The sequence below is a fragment of the Quercus suber genome, unplaced genomic scaffold, assembly GCF_002906115.3.
Source record: "Quercus suber isolate HL8 unplaced genomic scaffold, Cork oak 2.0 scaffold_116, whole genome shotgun sequence".
Classification (NCBI taxonomy): domain Eukaryota; kingdom Viridiplantae; phylum Streptophyta; class Magnoliopsida; order Fagales; family Fagaceae; genus Quercus; species Quercus suber.
This window is the reverse complement of record NW_027069581.1, coordinates 730,735-749,615: the sequence shown is the minus strand read 5'-3', so window position 1 is coordinate 749,615 and position 18,881 is coordinate 730,735. Positions and strand designations below refer to the sequence as shown.

At 31.8% G+C, this 18,881-nt stretch overlaps 1 protein-coding gene and 1 pseudogene across 1 annotated transcript in view; both read right to left on the bottom strand.

The window, feature by feature from the left end:
* Positions 1-584: 584 nt before the first annotated feature.
* On the bottom strand, positions 585-6,257 carry LOC112008951 (protein NRT1/ PTR FAMILY 6.2-like; annotated as a pseudogene).
* A 4,179-nt stretch (positions 6,258-10,436) lies between these two features.
* LOC112008950 (protein NRT1/ PTR FAMILY 6.2-like) overlaps positions 10,437-18,881 on the bottom strand; it is an 11,348-nt gene continuing 2,903 nt past the window's right edge. Inside the window, exons 2-6 of the mRNA XM_065775622.1 lie at positions 15,866-15,975; positions 14,683-14,900; positions 13,958-14,505; positions 11,782-12,107; positions 10,437-10,972 (exon numbers count right to left, since the gene is read on the bottom strand). Coding sequence (XP_065631694.1) covers positions 10,437-10,972; positions 11,782-12,107; positions 13,958-14,505; positions 14,683-14,900; positions 15,866-15,975 — 1,738 coding nt within the window. The remainder of the gene's footprint in view (positions 10,973-11,781; positions 12,108-13,957; positions 14,506-14,682; positions 14,901-15,865; positions 15,976-18,881) is intronic.

Genomic DNA, 18,881 nt, shown 5'->3' with positions numbered 1-18,881 from the left:
TTTGAATCTTTCAGTCTTCAACCTTTCTATCTACTTCCCTTGGACTTACAGGAATTCAAGCTTTTGTCACTGTCTTGGTTTGTTTCTTGCGCTTTATATATATATATATATATATAATTTTAACGGTTCATCAACTTCATCTAATAGACATTTTCATATCTTAGGTAATTCTGTTTTAACATTAATTTCTCATGCATTGTAGAGCGTGTATGTTTAAATCTCAAATTTTAACAAATTTTTGTAACATAGTGTGATACTTTCACTTGCTGAAGCTGAAAATCCGATTAAGATGGATGATATTGACACTAAACTATAATAAATATTTTGATAAAAAAAATAAACTATAATAAACATGAATAATATTTCATGAGGTAAATGGATGATTTAAAATTAGTTTCTCCCCCAAAAAAAAAAAAAAAAACCTAGACCTCATGGAAGGCGAAAAGCAAAAGAGGGCTGCTTCACGTTGAAGATCAAACAGAAAAATTGGAAAGGTGAAATTGATAATTCATATGTGAATAATTCATAGTTCACATGAAAAACCTGTGCAGCAATTTTACCACTATGCAACAAAGATTCTGCTTTTACACATTTTCTTCTTCAAGATGAGTACTATCAATAGCACCATTCATCTCTGGAAAAATTTCAGTAGAATTTGGTCTAAACCTTATGGTGCACACAATATAGAAACCAAAGTCGATCAAAGTTAATAGTGCTAGAAGCCAATAAAAATAATCCAATCTGCCGTTATTAATACTAGGAGGAAGCCAATTGTGCCCACCATTGCGTCCAGTAAAATTAGTTATTATTGTGACCAGAATTGTACTAAAAAACATACCAAAAGAGGAGGTTGTGAGGCAGAGACCAGTGGTAATTGCTTTCATCCCATTAGGTGCATTGTTCGTGAAGAAATCCAATTCTCCAGATAATATAAAGGCCTCTCCAATACCAACTAAGATGAACTGTGGAAGCAAAAAGAAAGCACTTATTGGTAGCGTTATCGACCTTGTGATGGTGCTTCTATTATTGGCTCCAACAACTGACAATCTTCTCTTTTCCACAAGTGCTGCTGCTGCCATTCCTAATATGGAGAAGAATAGGCCTAGCCCTACTTTTTGCAAATTTGTTAAACCTGAAAAAAGGAAAAAAATGGAATTAAATAAATAAATATTTTCAATTATCAAAAATTTGTTATTTTGGACAGTAAAAAAAAAAATTGTAATTTATGACTTGAATCACATTCTTAATTGAGTAAAACTTAGAAATAGTACACTTTTCAAATTCAGTCACTTGTCTAACTACTTAACAGAGCAAATGTCATTAACACCTTTTTTTACCCCTATTAAAACCAATTCAAAAAAAAAAAAAAAAAAATCCCTCTCTCTTCTCTCAGATCCTGATGGACCCATATTTCTATCTCTCTTCTCTTAGATACCGGCAGACTCATATCTCTGTCTCTCTTCTCTTAAACCCTGAAGTATATTTAATTATTTATTACTACTTTTATTACAAATAGATGCAATTTTTTCATTTAGGAATGCCAGAACACCAATCTTAAGTTCACCATTTACGTACCTTGACTATTTCTAGATTTTTTCATGAGAGGCATAATCAGGCGGTCATATATAGCAAGAGTGATCATTATGGCCACAACGAAGAAGGCGTAGAGTGATGCCGCAGGAATTTGGAAATTTCCTATTGATCTATCCATGGTAGCAGATTGCTGCACTGAGAAGCTAGCTAACTGTGCATGCATCGGCCAGAAGATAATTGTTGTCGCCCAAATTGGCAATAACTTGATTAACATTTTAACTTCTTCCACATTTGTAACTGTGCAAAGTCTCCATGGATTTGGAGTTTCAAAGTCTTTGCTGGTTATGATTGCCGCCTTGTCCAAGCAACTGTCATGGAAGTATCACTTGTTAGCTTTGAAATGATCGTTCCTGAAATATCTATTTGACACTACTAATTCTGAAAATCTTTATTGTCAGCTTTTTTATTGGAGTATTCTATCCGAAAGTTCCTATTAAAATTTAAAATTGAGTAATTAATGCTACACACAACATTTTTAGAATAATTTCACAAATCATAGGTAGCAAATTGTTACAATCTCTCATTTGAGAGAGTATAATATATTCCCGGCCGCGGTGGCTTTAGGAATTTTTTTAGGGAGGTCATTAAGAAACTTAAGTTAAATAAAATTTAATAAAAAGAGAAATTAAATATATTGAGTTATTGGCTCCGAAAAAAGAAAACACACACACACAAATACATGGAGTTTTATAATTTCTTTTTATGAGTTTTCATATTTCAAAATCCTTATATAGTTATATGTTAGTTCATTATCTATTATCATTATTTATTGTCAATATAGATAGATGTGACCATTTTATTTTGTTAAGTTTGTATAACATTTTTATTTTTATGCAGTTGTCATTTTCTATTTGTTATTGATTTATATAAAAATATTTTAAACTATATAACCAAAACTTAGCACTATATTAATTATTGACCATACAACCACACCCATCCATACATAAATAATACACTAAGTTTCTACTTAGCCAATCAAATGCTTGAACAATCACAAACTTTACTATTTTTTTTTTTCTTGAATCACTAACTTTATAACAAAAATTATTATAACATAATAACAATACACACAAATGTAACAAATTCTTTGTATTTCCTAATTATTAAATTATATGAAGTTATATTATATTTATACTATGCACACATCGGAATTTACACAAATAACGTTGTAAAAAATAAATAACACACACAATTAGTATCCGACACACACTCACACATATATAATATTAATTTAAAATAAAGAGAGACACACTCACAACCCACAAACATTTGCTTTTTACTCTTAGAGTCAGAGATATTAAGATAGTCAAATAAAGAAGAGGGAGAGAAGTGTATAATTTGTGATATGTGTTATTGTTTGATTTTAGGTTGAGCTAATGTGATCAGGGCGTGCAAGATTTAAGTCAAGATATACAAAAATATTTTTAATTGTTTAAGAATATTTTAAGTCTGGATATATTAAGATAGCCATGTAGCGGTGCTCCTAATGGCCAGCATATAAAGACAAGTAGAAAGACCAAGAGAGCAAATAAAACCATTTATTATCATTTATAGCTTGCCACTTATACTTTGTTGTGAAATCATTATGCTCGTAGCATTATTGTTACAAATTTAAATATGTATTTATTATCATGTTCATTTAAAATTTAAATGATATGGCACTCAGTACACCAATAGATCTAATAAGTAATTTTGTTTACAATATTTTATAAATTTCATAAAAGTAATATCAAAACTTTTTAAAAATAGTTTATTAACAAATTCTCTAGGACAGCTGTTAATTAGGCCCATAGGTGGTAAAAATGAGTAGTTTGTATTTTTTCTATGCATGTGGTAGTTTCTTATGTATTTTAAACTCTTGTTCTTTAGGATCATTTATTTCCATGTAACTATATGTGTGTATGGTGGACAAGTTTAAAGGCTTTGAAAAAAATATCCATGTAATTGGTGTAGACGTGTAGTAGAGAATCCTCCTCTTTGTTTTTTTTTTTTTTTTAAGAAACACATTGTACTAGAAATCAATTAATTGAATAGAGAGAAAGAAGAAATTTACAGCCCCATTCTCTATCCATTGTTTAAGAAAATACTTGCTACCCTCTTTAAAAAAAATTCTTTGATAGGAAAATCTTGATCATAGAAACTTATTGAAATCATTGTGCCCCTCTATTCCAAATCACAAGAGGATATGGTTTGTACCACTTACACTTAAGAAATTAATAGGAGTGCATCATATGCATAATTTAGTTATAACGATTCTGATCAATGTTCTGAAAACTTGTTAAGGGGTTTTGAAAAAAGAAAAGAAAAGGAAAAGCATAATCTAAGAGAAGTGATTATTTTCCTAGAGAAAGAAAACAATATTGTCAGCAAACTTCTAAAAATAAGCAGCAATTCTAATGGTCACATACCGAAACTTATTTGTATGATATATTCTTGATTCCTGAGAAGGGTCCTCGAATAAGGCATTAACATTAGATGGAAACATTGCCTTCCTTTTCTCTACAGCGGCCACTATAACTTGAAGAATTTGAAGTATAGGGGTTCCTAAACGTTTCTTGTACCTAAATCTTTTAGTCCCCAGTAGAAAGACCAAGAGAGCAAGTGTCATTGAGGCCGAGCAAATCCCATATGCCCGGCTTCGTCCCACTTGATCTTGTATATAAACAAATACTGTAACTGCCAATAAGGTACCCAAGCTAGTAACAAAGTAGAACTACGTATCAAAGAAATGCGCCATTTGAGCCTTTTCCTTGTCATCTTTCTGATCAAATTGGTCTGTTCCAAGCCCTGCTACACTTGACTTTATTCCACCAATTCCTATATTAGTTAAATACAAAGCCATGGTGAAAACGCCCATTTGAGGACTGTTGGCCTCTGTACATTTGTTGGATAAAGCAGGATTGCAAGGAGGTGGGCTTAAATTTGGCAAAGCAGTGGATATGGCTAACAAACATGTTCCCTAATTTATCATCCCGGTTGACAATCTATTAGTACAAATATCATCAAGTATAGAACTTGGCAAGCAAGAAAGCAGAATACTTAGATTAAAATTTATAAATAAAAAAAAGTGTAGCATATAAATATCCTATTAGGATTGCAAGTTGACATACTAAAAGAATACCCACTCTGCATGAATTGCAGCAGCAATGGCTATTGTCCAATATCGGCCTATGAAAGAATCTGCAACAATGCCTCCAAACAAGCATAGAAGATATGATGTGCCCCTTGATGTTGATGCAAAATTTGAAGCACTTGCGCTAGGCAGATGCATTGTGCCTACAAAATATGTCACCATGTTCGCAATTATTGCCATTGAGGAAAGTCTCTCGCACATTTCAATACCTTGAAAAATGATTGAAATCAATACAAGTATTATAAAATATTTGAATTTTTAGTTTAGAGTTAAGACTAAAACCAATTAGAAAATAAACTGAATTGTTTTAATAGTTTTTTCATGATAATTAAATGTTGTAATCAATCTATATATATGCATTAAAAATAGAAATAGAAATCATTGCATGTTGAGACGTCTAAGATTTAAATCTCTTATCCTCATTGTGAGTCTGTGAGTATCAAATTATTTATTTATTTATTTATTTTTAAAGAAAGAAAAAGAAATAGAAATGTGAAGCACTCAAGCACCTGTTTTGGCTTAGAACAAAGAATATAAACTACCGTAAGATTCAAATAAGAACATTTGCGAAAATTAATGTAGCTAAAAAACATACATAAAATATAAATATACACACACACAATAAGAGAGAGTGTAATGTACCTAGGATTTGAGCCGCAGACAACCAACTACCTGTTTTGGTCATATCAGCTGGATTACCCTTTTGATCAACTGCATCTTTGACAAAGGTATTCATTTTCCCTTCCTCTGTGCTTTAAGATCGAGATTTATCACTAGTGTTTTATGTTACTTGAACGGCCACTTTAATTCAGGCAGGTTATATATATGCATATATTTATGAAGTACTCATTTTGATATATAAAAGACCCAGAAAGTGAACAACACCTTCCCTTTCTCGGCAGAACCAGAGGCAATTCTTTGGACTTTACAACTTCCTGTATCATTAAACTCAGCACCAATTAATCATCTTGGAAAGCGATTCTCAAGTCTGCTACCAATCGATCACAGAACAGGGCAGAGATATCCATCCCTTGTACAATTGAGGATGCCATTCAAAGTTCACAGTTCCCTTTTCTATCTTTAAGATGGGTACCAAGAGAATCTAATGTGGCCGCACACTCTCTTGCTAAATGGTCATTGTTTTGTAGTTTAATTTTTATGGTTCTTTTGACATTGTTGATGTCATCGGGAGGGAGAGGGAGGCAGGCTGCCCTGTAGTGTTGTAGTTGTTTTTTTTCTTGAATAAAATTCTTCACCTTGTAAAAAATAAATTAATAAAAGATCCACAAAGCAAAAAAGTGGATCTGGCTAGTAGGACTGCTCAATGCACTAGGCAACTAAAAAAAAAAATTTCAAGTGGCTTGTCCCATTAGAGATGACAACAATAGTTCCATGAGGGATGGCTCCTTGGACTCACTTTGATCAGGTTCTAATAATGTTGTATCTCAACCAAAACCTGAGAAGAATTCATCTGCAGCATCCACACAACAGAACTCATCACTACTTTGTAGCTGCTACAGTTGGTTTCCATTTCCAATAGCGATTGCCCTTCTTGTTCCCATCTTCATTTATATATGCCCAAGCTACCTACCATATCTCTCTCACAAACTACCTACCATTTCCAATAGCGAACCCTTTGCTAGTTCTCAGGATCTCCCACACCTACAAAAACTGCAAAGTCTCTCTCTCTTTCTCTAACTGAAATTAAAAAACACACACCAAAAAAAAAAAAAATCAATCTCAAACCTCAATCATTTTTTGGTACTTATCTCTCCATTTGAAACATGAAAAAGTGATTTTCTTTAAGCTTCATTGGAGCTTCGGACCTTATTCTTTGTTGAGTCTATTCCCTTATTTGTAGCTGCTTCAGGTTCGGCACTTTCTCTAAAACTTTGGTTTCTTTCTAGCTTTACTTTATGGTTGTTTTAACTTTTACTCTTATCTTGGTACTTGATTATTTTTATAAGAAGATAGTAACTTTCATTAAGAAGAAAATAAATTTAATACATTTTGAGCCAATATAGACTCAATCATATTAAGAATTTCATCTATCCAAATTACATAAATATAAATTCTTTTGGCATATGTGCCAAGATATGTGCTAGATGATTATCTTGCTGCTTTACGTGTGAAATTTGCACCATTCTAATTTCTTGTAGCTTCTAATGAATCCCCACAATAACATTTTCAATAGCCACTGGTGGATTACTATAGCTGGATACGGCGATACCACGTCTGAAACTATTTTGGAGTCACATTCAACACTGCATCACGTCTACCCACAAATGACAGTTGGTAGTTGCTAGTGATAGGACACAGATGAGAGAAACATGCTTTTATGCAGTGGTAAATGGATTATGGAACTTTGCTTTAGCTTTACATGGTAAACAACACATTCTGCCCCACTTCTTTTCATTAAATTATTTTGTACATAACTCAAGACGGTCATTCACAATTTGGTGATGAGTAGGCCGGTAGCATAGGTTTTATAGAAGAAGGAAGAAGAAGTAGTAATATATTATATATGTGATCCAGCCCACACTTTTCTTTTTTCTTTTTTTTTTGGTTTTTTTTTTAAATTATAATTTAGCCTTTGTAAATTTTCAATTATAATTTCTAGAATTTTGTTGCTTAATCTCATAGATAGTGCTTCTTTTAGTAATATTGTATTGTTTTGTCAAATTCATTGAATAATATAAAGAATATGGTTACTTAACCCAATTAATGTACTAAATTATATATATTGATAGGCCAAGAATGTGTTGACCCATTTGGTAACTTAATCAATTAATTTACCCAAATGAAATTAATTAGATTCAATTATATGCAATACGCGTGGTAGCATAAACAAATTACCAAATAACTAAATTTAGCGGAAAATAAATTTGATACGGGTGATTTATTTACGAACGAGAAAAACCATTGAGGCAAAATCCCACCAAATGAATTTAAGGTCACTACTTCTGAGAATCCACTATTATCAGAACAAGCAGTTACAAGTAAAAGGAATCTTAGTACCTAATACCAACCTATAGTTGAACTCTTACTCTAATACACAATTGGACTTATAATGTAGTGATAATCTCTCCTTTCAATGCACAGCTCCTAGTATGTGACTAACCAATGATGCACCGATCACAGTATGTGACTAACGCCATAGCAACTCTTTGATTGTTGTAGTTGATTTGCAACAATTTCACATAGAAACACCAATAAGATCTTCAATGTTGGTGCAAGAGATTTTGCTTGGTTACAGAACCTAAAGGCGTATAAGAAACGCAGCAAGAACTCTTTTTTCTGTCGGAGAAGGCTAGAGTTTTAAAAAGAAAATCTTATGAAGCTCCCTAGGGTTAGATTTTTCTTTTTCCACCTCCTTTAAATAGGAGCTTAATGAGCTCTCCTATTCCAAATAGGTTTACACAAACCTTGGACTTTTCTAGTCCAATAAGAATTATACAAACCCACAAACCTTGGATTTTCTTAGTCCTATAAGGATTATACTAACCCATCAACAAATAGCCTTTTAGAATAAAAACGTTGTTGGCTATAGTCTGAATCCCGTAAGTTCAATAGATCGAGACATGTGTTAAGTTTTAATGAATCATGACAGATCGAGCTTTTGTCGAGGAGGTATCGAGACCTGCAGATTGCACTTTTCTTGAGCAGTTCTTGAGTAATCTTCATGTCTTCAATTTAACTACTTGTAATGATCATCTTAAACCTTTTTAGATAAATGTAAGAAAATGTAATATTTAAAGTGCATTTTGTAAGAAATATTTAAAGTGCAATTTAATATTTAAATGTAAGAAAATGCCCCACTTAAATTTGTTGCCTTAGTTCCCCATATCTCTTGCACCACTTTTCAAACACAGGAAAACATTATTACTTGTGGATCTACTAGGAAAATGGCTCAACATTAAGAATATCGAAATTCACCACCAAGTTCGTCTTTTGTTTTGGGCAACAAAACAAGGGAACTACCAGCATTGATGCTCAATCCATTTAACATCCTAAAAGAGAAAACACATTAAAGCAAATGACAATGCAAGCTGTGAAAAGAGAGAAACTTTGCTCATTGCAAGCTGTGAAGACAATTTCTCACTTTCTTGCACTATGTCACCCACGCTAGTTGTACTGCTTTATTTGCTGCCAAAGCCTCCACTGTAGAGTGATAATTTCCCTTGGTTTTGAAAAGTGATGAAGGAGTTGCCATGGGTCTTGGTTTGAGATTCAAATGATTTTCTTTACTTTATTTTAAATTTTAGATTTTTAACTTTTAAAGCTGATTCTGATTTAATTATATTTGATATTTCAACAAATTCTTTAATTTAATTTAATTTATATATTTTATTCCATGTGGCAATAGATGACCGTACATGTCATCTAATGTGGCATAAAAATAATTTTTTATTTGGGCAGTTAAATACGTTAACATTTTCCATTCATCATTTAACGTCATGAACCATTTTGCCACAATACCAAAAGCTTAAAGGACTAAATTGATACATTTAAAATGTCAAAGACTAAATTGACATATGACATAAAGAATAATGACCAAATACATAATTTACCATTTTTCTTATTTCTTGACACATTTTAGTTTTGAACCTTTCTATCTACTTCCCTTGGACTTGTATACAAATTAAAGTTTTTGTCATTGTCTTGGTTTGTTTCTTACGCTATATAATTTTAACAGTCCATCTAAGAGAGACATTTTCATATCTTAGGTATTTCAGTCTTAACATTAATTTATCATGCATTGCAGAGATTATGAGTTTAAACTAAGGGTGACAATTTGTGTTCGCGTGTCGGGTTTGTGTTATGTCGACCCATGAGTATCTGATTATATGGGTTAACACTAACCCGACATGTTTACTAAACGGGTCAATATTCTTCAACCCTAACACAACCCATTTATTAAACGGGTTAGTCATGTCGATCTGTTTATCAAAACAAAAAAAATAGTATTAACCAAATTGATATGAGTTATGAAAAACCAAACAAATAAATATTTTTAATATAAAATTTAGAATTAATGAGTAATTGCATCACAAATAATCATTCATAACTAAAGCATGTCTCAATATCACAATTAATCAATTACAATATGTGAAAGAAAATAAACCACAACAACAAATAATTTTATATACCTAGTGTTTGAAGGACATATTGGTAAAATATCATTTAATTAAATGGGTCAAATAGGGTTCCTAGGTTGAACACTAACTCAACCTGTTTGTTAAACGAGTCAGTTGTGTCAACCTGAATATGATATGAATTCATTAAGTCTCAACCCATAATATGCTAATTTTGTGTCGTGTTTTGTCAAGTTCACGGGTCATGTCCAATTTTGCCACTCATAGTTTAAATATCAAAATTTAACTCATTTTTGTAACGTAGTGTGATACTTTCATTTGCTGAAACTGAAAATTAGAATAAGATTGATGATATTGACACTAAACTATAATGAATATGAATAGTATTTCATGACATAAATGGAGGATTTAAAATTAGACCTAGACAATTTCTATATATATATATATATGTAAAGACCGAATAGAAAATTTGAAAGGAGAAATTCATAATTAATATGATCATACACAATGCAACAAGTTTTTTTTTTTTTTTTGAGAAACACAAGAAGTTAATCGCACCAAATGAAAAACATGTGCAGCAATTTTACCCCGTGCATGCAACAAAGATTCTGCTATTACACATTTTCTTCTTTGGGAGGAGTATCAATAGCACCACCATTCATATCTGTTACAATTTTAGTAGAATTTGGTATAAACCTTACGGCACACAGTATGTAAAATCCCAAGTTGATCAAAGTTAATAGTGCTAGAAGCCAATAAAAGTAATCCAGTCTGCCGTCATTAATACTAGGAGGAAGCCAATTGTCCCCACCATTGCGTCCAGTATAATTAGTTAGTATTGTGACCAAAATTGTACTAAAAAACATACCAAACGAGGTGGTTGTGAGGTAGAGACCAGTGGAAATTGCTTTCATCCCAATAGGTGCATTGATTGTGAAGAAATCCAATTCTCCGGATAACATAAAGGCCTCTCCAATACCAACTAAGATGAACTGTGGCAGCAAAAAGAAAGTACTTACTGGTAGGGTTGTGACGGTGCCTCTATTGGCTTTAACAACTAACAATCTTCTCTTTTCCACAAGTGCTGCCGCTGCCATTCCTAATATTGAGAAGAATAGGCCTAGTCCTATTTTTTGCAAACTTGTTAAACCTGAAAATTGAAAAAAGAGAATTAAATAAATAAATAAAACAATGTTTTCAGTTATCAAAAAATTGTTATGTAGGATATTAATTTAAAATTTTCGTAATTTACGACTTTGAATCCAGATTCCTAATATATTTAGCTCATTAAAAAAGAGGATTTGGTAGAATAGACGTAGGGTTGTAAATGAGTTGTGTTGAGTCAAGTATTAAAATTAAGTTCAAAATTATTCTTTTAATTTTTTTTTTTTGAATGCAAGTCAAAGCACAATTTATTGTATTAAATTCTCCCAAATATTTATAGTTAACATTAGAATTAAATTATTTTATCCCTTCACAAATCTATACTGATAATTAACAACTAAATTATAGATGAAATTATAAATTTTTTTTTTTTGATGGGAGAAATTATAATATTTGATATAATTAGATAGCTAGAATGATTTCTATATTTATGAACTTGTAGAGATTAGATTCAACAATCTTGTACTGTAAAAAATTATAATTTTTTTTTTTACTGCAAAGTAGACTATTTATATTATCAACAAATTACAAATAATAACTTTATTTCTTCTAAATTAATTCACATAATTACAAATCTAATCTTAAGTCTAAATAATAACTATAATTTTTCTTAATTACATTAATTTAAAATACATAATATTATATATACTCAAAAAAATCGACTTATACTTACAAGATTGTTAATGAACATATTTAATATATTATTATGTTTAAACTCGCTTGTTTAATAATCAAATATAAACTTCGAATTGAATTTGTTCCTATAAAGAATAAATATGTCTATTTTATACGTACCTTGACTATTTCTAGTTTTTTTCATGAGAGGCATAATCAGGCGGTCATACGTAGCAAGAGTGATGATTATGGCCACAACGAAGAAGGCGTAGAGTGATGCCGGAGGAATTTGGAATTTTCCAATTGATCTATCCATTGTTGCAGCTTGTTGCACTGAGAAGCTAGCTAACTGTGCATGTATCGTCCAGAAGATAATTGTTGTTGCCCAAATTGGCAATAGTTTGACTAACATTTTAACTTTTTCCACCCTTGTAACTGTGCAAAGTCTCCATGGGTTTGGAGTTCCAGAGTCTACGCTGGTTATGATTGCTGCCTTGTCCAAACAACTGTCCTGGGAGAATAAGAAAATATATAATTATATATTTGTGTAAGAGCATTCACATCTGATCATCTAAAATCTTCTAAAATATATCTACAGTGCAAATTTTACACATTTTGAGTAAAAAACCACCCACATCAGTGGGTGTAAAAATGTCTAAAACCATGTATATATTTCCAATATACACGGGTACTGTAGCTCGTGTGTATATTATTTTACTAATTTCCTTTCGCACCAATTTTTCTCTCTCTTCTCTGTGCACAACGACCTCAGTTCCTAATTTTCTTTTCCTCAGATGCACACAAACATAGCCACACACAAACACATATCAACACAGAAACACACCCACGCACAAATAAACCCACATAGACAAACCAAACGAGAGATAGATCGATGCTTGGTTCGTGGGTCGCCGGAGCTTGGTTTTGTGTCGCCGGAGCTTGGTTTGTGGATCGGCCGGTAAAGTCACGATCTGGGTCACCGGGGCTTGGTTCTGGGTCGTCAGAGCTTGGTTCGTGGATCGGCCGGTGAAGACACGATCTGGGTCACCGGGGCTTGGTTTTGGGTCGCCGAGCTTGGTTCGTGGACCGGCCGGTGAAGAAAGCTTCTGAACCCTGTGAAGAACTGATCTGGGTTGGTTGTTTTTGAGAGAGAGAGAGAGAGAGAGAGAGAGAGGTGATCTGAGAGAGACTGTTAAGAGAGAGACTGTTAAGAAAAAATGAGAAGAGAAAAAATGAGAAGAGAGAGAGAGAGATGATCTGTTAAGAAAAAATGGGAGCACGCGCGTATGTAATGAGAGAAATAATAAAAATATTGAGAAGAGTGAATATTTTATTGAAATATCTTGTATAATAAACAAATTGATGTGGGTGTTTTGTAAAAATAGGTGTGTAAAATAGAAAAAGTAGGTTTTAGACTTGTAAAATGGAAAATTTTTTCCACGGACTGATGTGGATGCTCTAACAACCTAAAATAAAATATATTTTATACCTATAATGCTTACTCAAAAAAGTCGTTTTATAATTTATCAAAACAAAATCATTCCATCTTTACTTAAAAAAATACTCAATAATTAAAATATAAACACACACAAATATTTCACTTAAAATAATCACCTTAGACCTCAAATCTTGTTGACCCAGCCACTGACTTAGGTTGCAAGCTTTTATTAACTCTCATTTGGACTTACCACTAATATCACTTATTTATTTACCATTCACAACTTGTCACTTATACTTTGTTGTGAAAATATTATACCCATATTTTATTATTACAAATTTAAATATGTATTTATCACCACATCATACTCGGTAAAATGTAAACTGAAATAAACTCTCTCCATTTTAAATGAAATTGAGAGGTGTTCAAAATCATAACTTTGTAGTTTTTCTATACATGTAGTAATAATTTCCCATGCATGCATATAACTAGATGTGTGCACGGTGGACAAGTGTAGGGGCTATCATTTATGTTTGAAAAAAATATTCATATAATTGGTGTGTAGACGTGTAGTAGAGAATCAATTAATTGAATATGGAGGAAGAAGCAATTCACAGCCCCATTCTCTCTCTCTTGTTAAGAAAAATACTTGTTGTCCTCTTAAAAAAAATCTTTAAGGGAAATATGTCAAAATCATTGTTCCCTCTGTTCCAAAGCACAAGAAGAGCACGTTTTTCTCATCTTACACTTAGAAATTAACAGGAGTGCACTATATGCACACTCTAAGGAGTTTAGAAAAAAAAAAAAGGAAAAAAAAAGAAAAGCATAATTTAAGAGAACTAATTATTTTCCATGAGAAAGAAAACAACATTGTCAACAAAACTCTAATGTTAAGAAGCAATTCTAATGGTTACATACCGAAACTTATCTGTATGACATATTATTGATTCCTGAGAAGGGTCCTCATATAAGGCACTGACATTAGATGGAAATGGTGTCTTCCTTTTCATTACAGCAGCCACAATAACTTGAAGAATTTGAAGTATAGGGGTTCCAAAACGTTTCTTGTGCCTATGTCTTTTAGTCCCCAATACAAAGACCAAGATAGCAAGTATCATTGAGGCCGCACAAATCCCATATGCCCAGCTTCGTCCCACTTCATCTTGTATATAAACAAGTACTGTGACCGCCAATAAGGTACCCAAATTGGTAACAAAGTGGAACCTATCGAAGAAACGCGCCATTTGAGCACTTTCCTTGGCATCTTTTAAATCAAACTGGTCTGTTCCTAGCCCTGGAACACTTGACTTTATTCCACCCATTCCTATATTAGTTAAATACACAGCAATGGTGAAAATGCCCATTTGAAGACTGTTGGCCTTTACACATTTGTTGGATAAAGCAGGATCACAAGGAGGCGGGCGTAAGTTTGGCAATGCAGTGGATATGGCTAACAAGCATGTTCCCTAATTTATCATCCCAATCGAAAATCTATTAGTACAATTATCAAATATTGAACTTCGCAAGCAAGGAAGCAGAATACTCAGATTAAAATTCAAAATTTAAAAAAAGAAAAGAAAAAGAAAGTGTAGCATATAAATGTCATGTTAGGATTGTATGTTAACATGCTAAATGAAACCCACCCCCGCATGAATTACAGCAGCAATGGCTATTGTCCAATATCGGCCTAAGAAAGAATCTGCAACAATGCCTCCAAACAAGCATAGAAGATATGATGTGCCCCCCGATGTTGATGCAAAATTTGAAGCACTTGCGCTAGTCATATGCATTGTATCAACTAAATATGTCACGAGGTTCACAATTATTGCCATTGAGGAAAGTCTCTCGCACATTTCAATACCTTGGAAAATGATGGAAATCAGTATGAGAATTATAAAATATTGGAATTATCATTTTTAGAGTCATGACTAAAACCAATTAAAAAATGAACTGAATCACTTCAATAGTCTTTATCTGTATATATTAAGAGGATTTAGAAAGTTAGTTATTGCTTTTTTTCTTGTCAAAAATATCCATAAATTAATTAACCAACAACTTAAATATGGGGTTAAAATAGTAAATTGGTAAAAGAAAATTAGTTATTATTTTTTTTACGGTAAAAAAAACCCCTTGTTTGTATATATTATGAGGATTCAAAAAGTTAGTTATTGCTTTTTTTTTTTTTTTTTTGTTGAAAATACCCCTAAATTAATTAACTAACAACTTAAAAATAGGGTTAAAATAGTAAATTGGAAAAAGAAAGTTAGTTATTGTTTTTTTTACTGTAAAAAATACCCCTACCTAAAACTTAAAAATGGAGTTAAAAAAGTAAATTGATAAAAATAATAAATTTCTACTTCTACATTGAAATGCCTACCTACTTCTAATAAACTCCTACTTTTACGTTAATTTAAATTCCTACTTCTACTCTCTAACTCCCTACAAAATAGGATTACTCTTTTGTTGGTTTTAAAACTCCTCCAATCTACAAAACTCCCCCATGGTTTGTTTTTTTTTTTTTTTTTTTTTGTGATTGGAAAATGTAAAAATCTCAAATTATAATAAATGCAAATTATAATTATTTACCTAAAAAATAGAAGAGCCTCTGAGCACTCGCGTGAGTGTGGGCTCAGAGGCTAGTGATAATTAATATTGTAATCAATTTGTATACATGCTTAATAAAAGAAATGAGAGCAAGTGAGTGTTTTTAATGAAGACATTTAAAATTCAAATCTTTTCTTCTCATAGTGACTATATAATTTTAATATATATATATATATATATATATGTATGTATGTATGCACAATAAGAAAGAATGGAATTTACCAAGGATTTGGACTGCAGACAACCAACCACCTGTTTTGGTCCTATCAGCAGGATTACCCTTGTAATCAAATGCATCTGAGTCGAAGGAATTCATTTTCCCTTCCTCTATGCTTTAAGAATTATGATAAATATTTATTTATGAGATTTTCTCCTAGGTCGAGAGGTGTACTCCACTTTGAGCGATCGAGAGGTGTACTCCACTTTGAGATTTTCTCCTAGATCGAGAGGTGTACTCCACTTTGATAGGCAGGATTTATATAAAAGACCAGCTATAATTATCTATAAAAGACTGGCCATAGCGTTTTTGTGGTGGACTTATCTCAGGCGGATTTCAAGGAAGGTAGTTTTTAATGTGAATTGGGTCCAATGGAATTCTCCACGAAAAGGAAGCCTATCATAAGGTAATGGAAGAGTTAAAAATAAAGGGGGCGGTTTCACGTGATCCAAATGAAGAATCTACTGAGACGGGCCTTGCCCGAAGTGGGCCTCCGGATAATATAAGGCCTCTCCAATACCAACTAAGAAGGACTATGGAAGCAAAAACAATGCACTTATTGGTAGTGTTGTCGACATTGTGATGGTGCTTTTAAACATTAATATCATATCTATACTTCTATACTACTATTTAAGGAGTTTCCCTTGTTTGGATTCCACATTTTTTATACCTAAAATACCCTCATCATACCCACTTACAAGTTTTCAACTAACGGGGATAGATATGTAAATTAAAACTTCTATACTTTAAGACCCACAAACTCACGTACGCTTTGCAGTTTCTATCTCTCATTCTTCTTCAAATTCAAGACATTTAGTTTAGCTCTACATCCTCCTTTCTTTTTCTTCAGAGGGCTCCAACAAATTTTCAGGTTCTATCTTTTGCAAGTTTCTTTTTGTTTTGTTTTCTTTTGTTTATTTATGATTGACTTTCTTTGAGTTCTAATTTTTTTTTTCCTTATATGTATCACACACAAATTTTTTGAATTGCATTGAGGAGTCATTGGAATGGAATATTTTCAAGTTCCATATTTTGCACGTTTCTTTTCTTTTCTTTTCTTTATTATTGACTTTCTTTGACTTCATACTTCCATAGTTGCTAAGTATTCATTGTCTGAGGAGTACTTACTTTTGGGTGAATGTGATTAGGGATTGAAGGGTGTTTGAGGGTGTTTGACTTTGAAATTTCAACAAAGAAGGTTTGTGCTTGAAATGTCCTTATGTTACTCTCTTTCTCTCAATCTATTTGATTATCTGATTGTTTTGTGTCTACTCTTGACTGTCGCAACCCCTTTCTATCTCTACGATGGACTTATTGATATTCAGCATATTTCCAGTTCCAAGTATTGGCTCTACTTTCATATTAAATTTTTAAAGTTTGATTTTTTTTTTTTTATTACACATGAATCTGGTGGGTGTTAACCTGTTGGGCTTTCGTTCAATATGAGTTCTATGATTGAAATTGTATATGGGTTTTTTTTTTTTTTATACGCTACATTTTATTTAACAAAATTATTAATTTTAGTTTTTTTTAGAATGATATTTTGTACACGCTACATTTTTTTTTTTGGAATGATAAACAATTTTTTTTTTTTGTATTACAGTTGCTAATCCTCCTATCCATTCATCAGTACGTTAATTATTTTCATGTGATGAAGGTTTTTTTTTTTTCTTTTTTAAAGAACATGTGATGAACGTTTTAAAACAAATTCAAATAAAACATTTAATAATTAGCTATTTATTTAAATTGTTGATGATGTGGTGATAAGATTTTAAAGACTCCATGATAGAGTTAAACTCTAAAAAATCTTTATCTTTATTCTCAACAATTTTATTAGGATTTCCAAGAAAAAGTATCTCCTCAAAATTTAAATCAAACACAAACTCTAACAAACCTATACTACTGGGATGAGTTTGTATTTGTGAGAAGTTATGTGGGTAGATAATTGATAGAGCACTATTTGAACGTGGGGATTTTTTTTTTTTTTTGGTTGATGAACGTGGGGAGTGTTTTGGTGTACTGGGAGTGTCTTTTTTTTGGGTGGCTGAGGTAGTTTTTTTTTAAAAAAAAGAATGTGGGATAGTATTTCAATGTGGGTAGGAATTTATTTAGGATAGAATTTACTATTTTGACCCCATTTTGATTAGTTTAGATTAATTAAATTAGGGGTACTTTTGACAGTAAAAAAACCAATTCTACATTAAATTAGTTTAGATTAATTAAATTAGTTTAGATTACTTTTTTTTTTATACGCTACATTTTATTTACCAAAATTATTAATTTTAGTTTTTTTTAGAATGATATTTTGTACACGCTACATTTTTTTTTTTTGAATGATATTAAGTGAACAACGAGATAAACAATTTTTTTTGTATTACAGTTGCTAATCCTCCTATCCATTCATCAGTAAGTTAATTACTTTCATGTGATGAAGGGTTTTTTTTTTTTTTAAAGAACATGTGATGAACGTTTTAAAACAAATTCAAATAAAACATTTAATAATTAGCTATTTATTTAAATTGTTGATGATGTGGTGATAAGATTTTAAAGACTCCATGATAGAGTTAAACTCTAAAAAATCTTTATCTTTATTCTCAACAATTTTATTAGGATTTTCAGGAAAAATTATCTCCTCAAAATTTAAATCAAACACAAACTCTAACAAACCTATACTATTGGGATGAGTTTGTATTTGTGAGAAGTTATGTGGGTAGATAATTGATAGAGCATTATTTGAACGTGGGGATTTTCCTTTTTTTTCTTTTTTTGAGGGGGTAATGAATTGGAATTAACATATGATATTATGACTAGCCTCTGAGCACGCGCTCACGCGCGTGCTCAGAGGCTCTTCCATTTTTTGGGTAAGGGTTAATTTAGAGCATTTATTAAAATTTGGATTACTACATTTTCTAATCACCAAAAAAAAAAAAAAAAAAAAAAAAAAAAACCTAGGGGTGTGAGGAATAATTTTCATCACACCCCTAGTTTTTTTTTTTTTTTTTTGTGTGATTAGAAAATGTA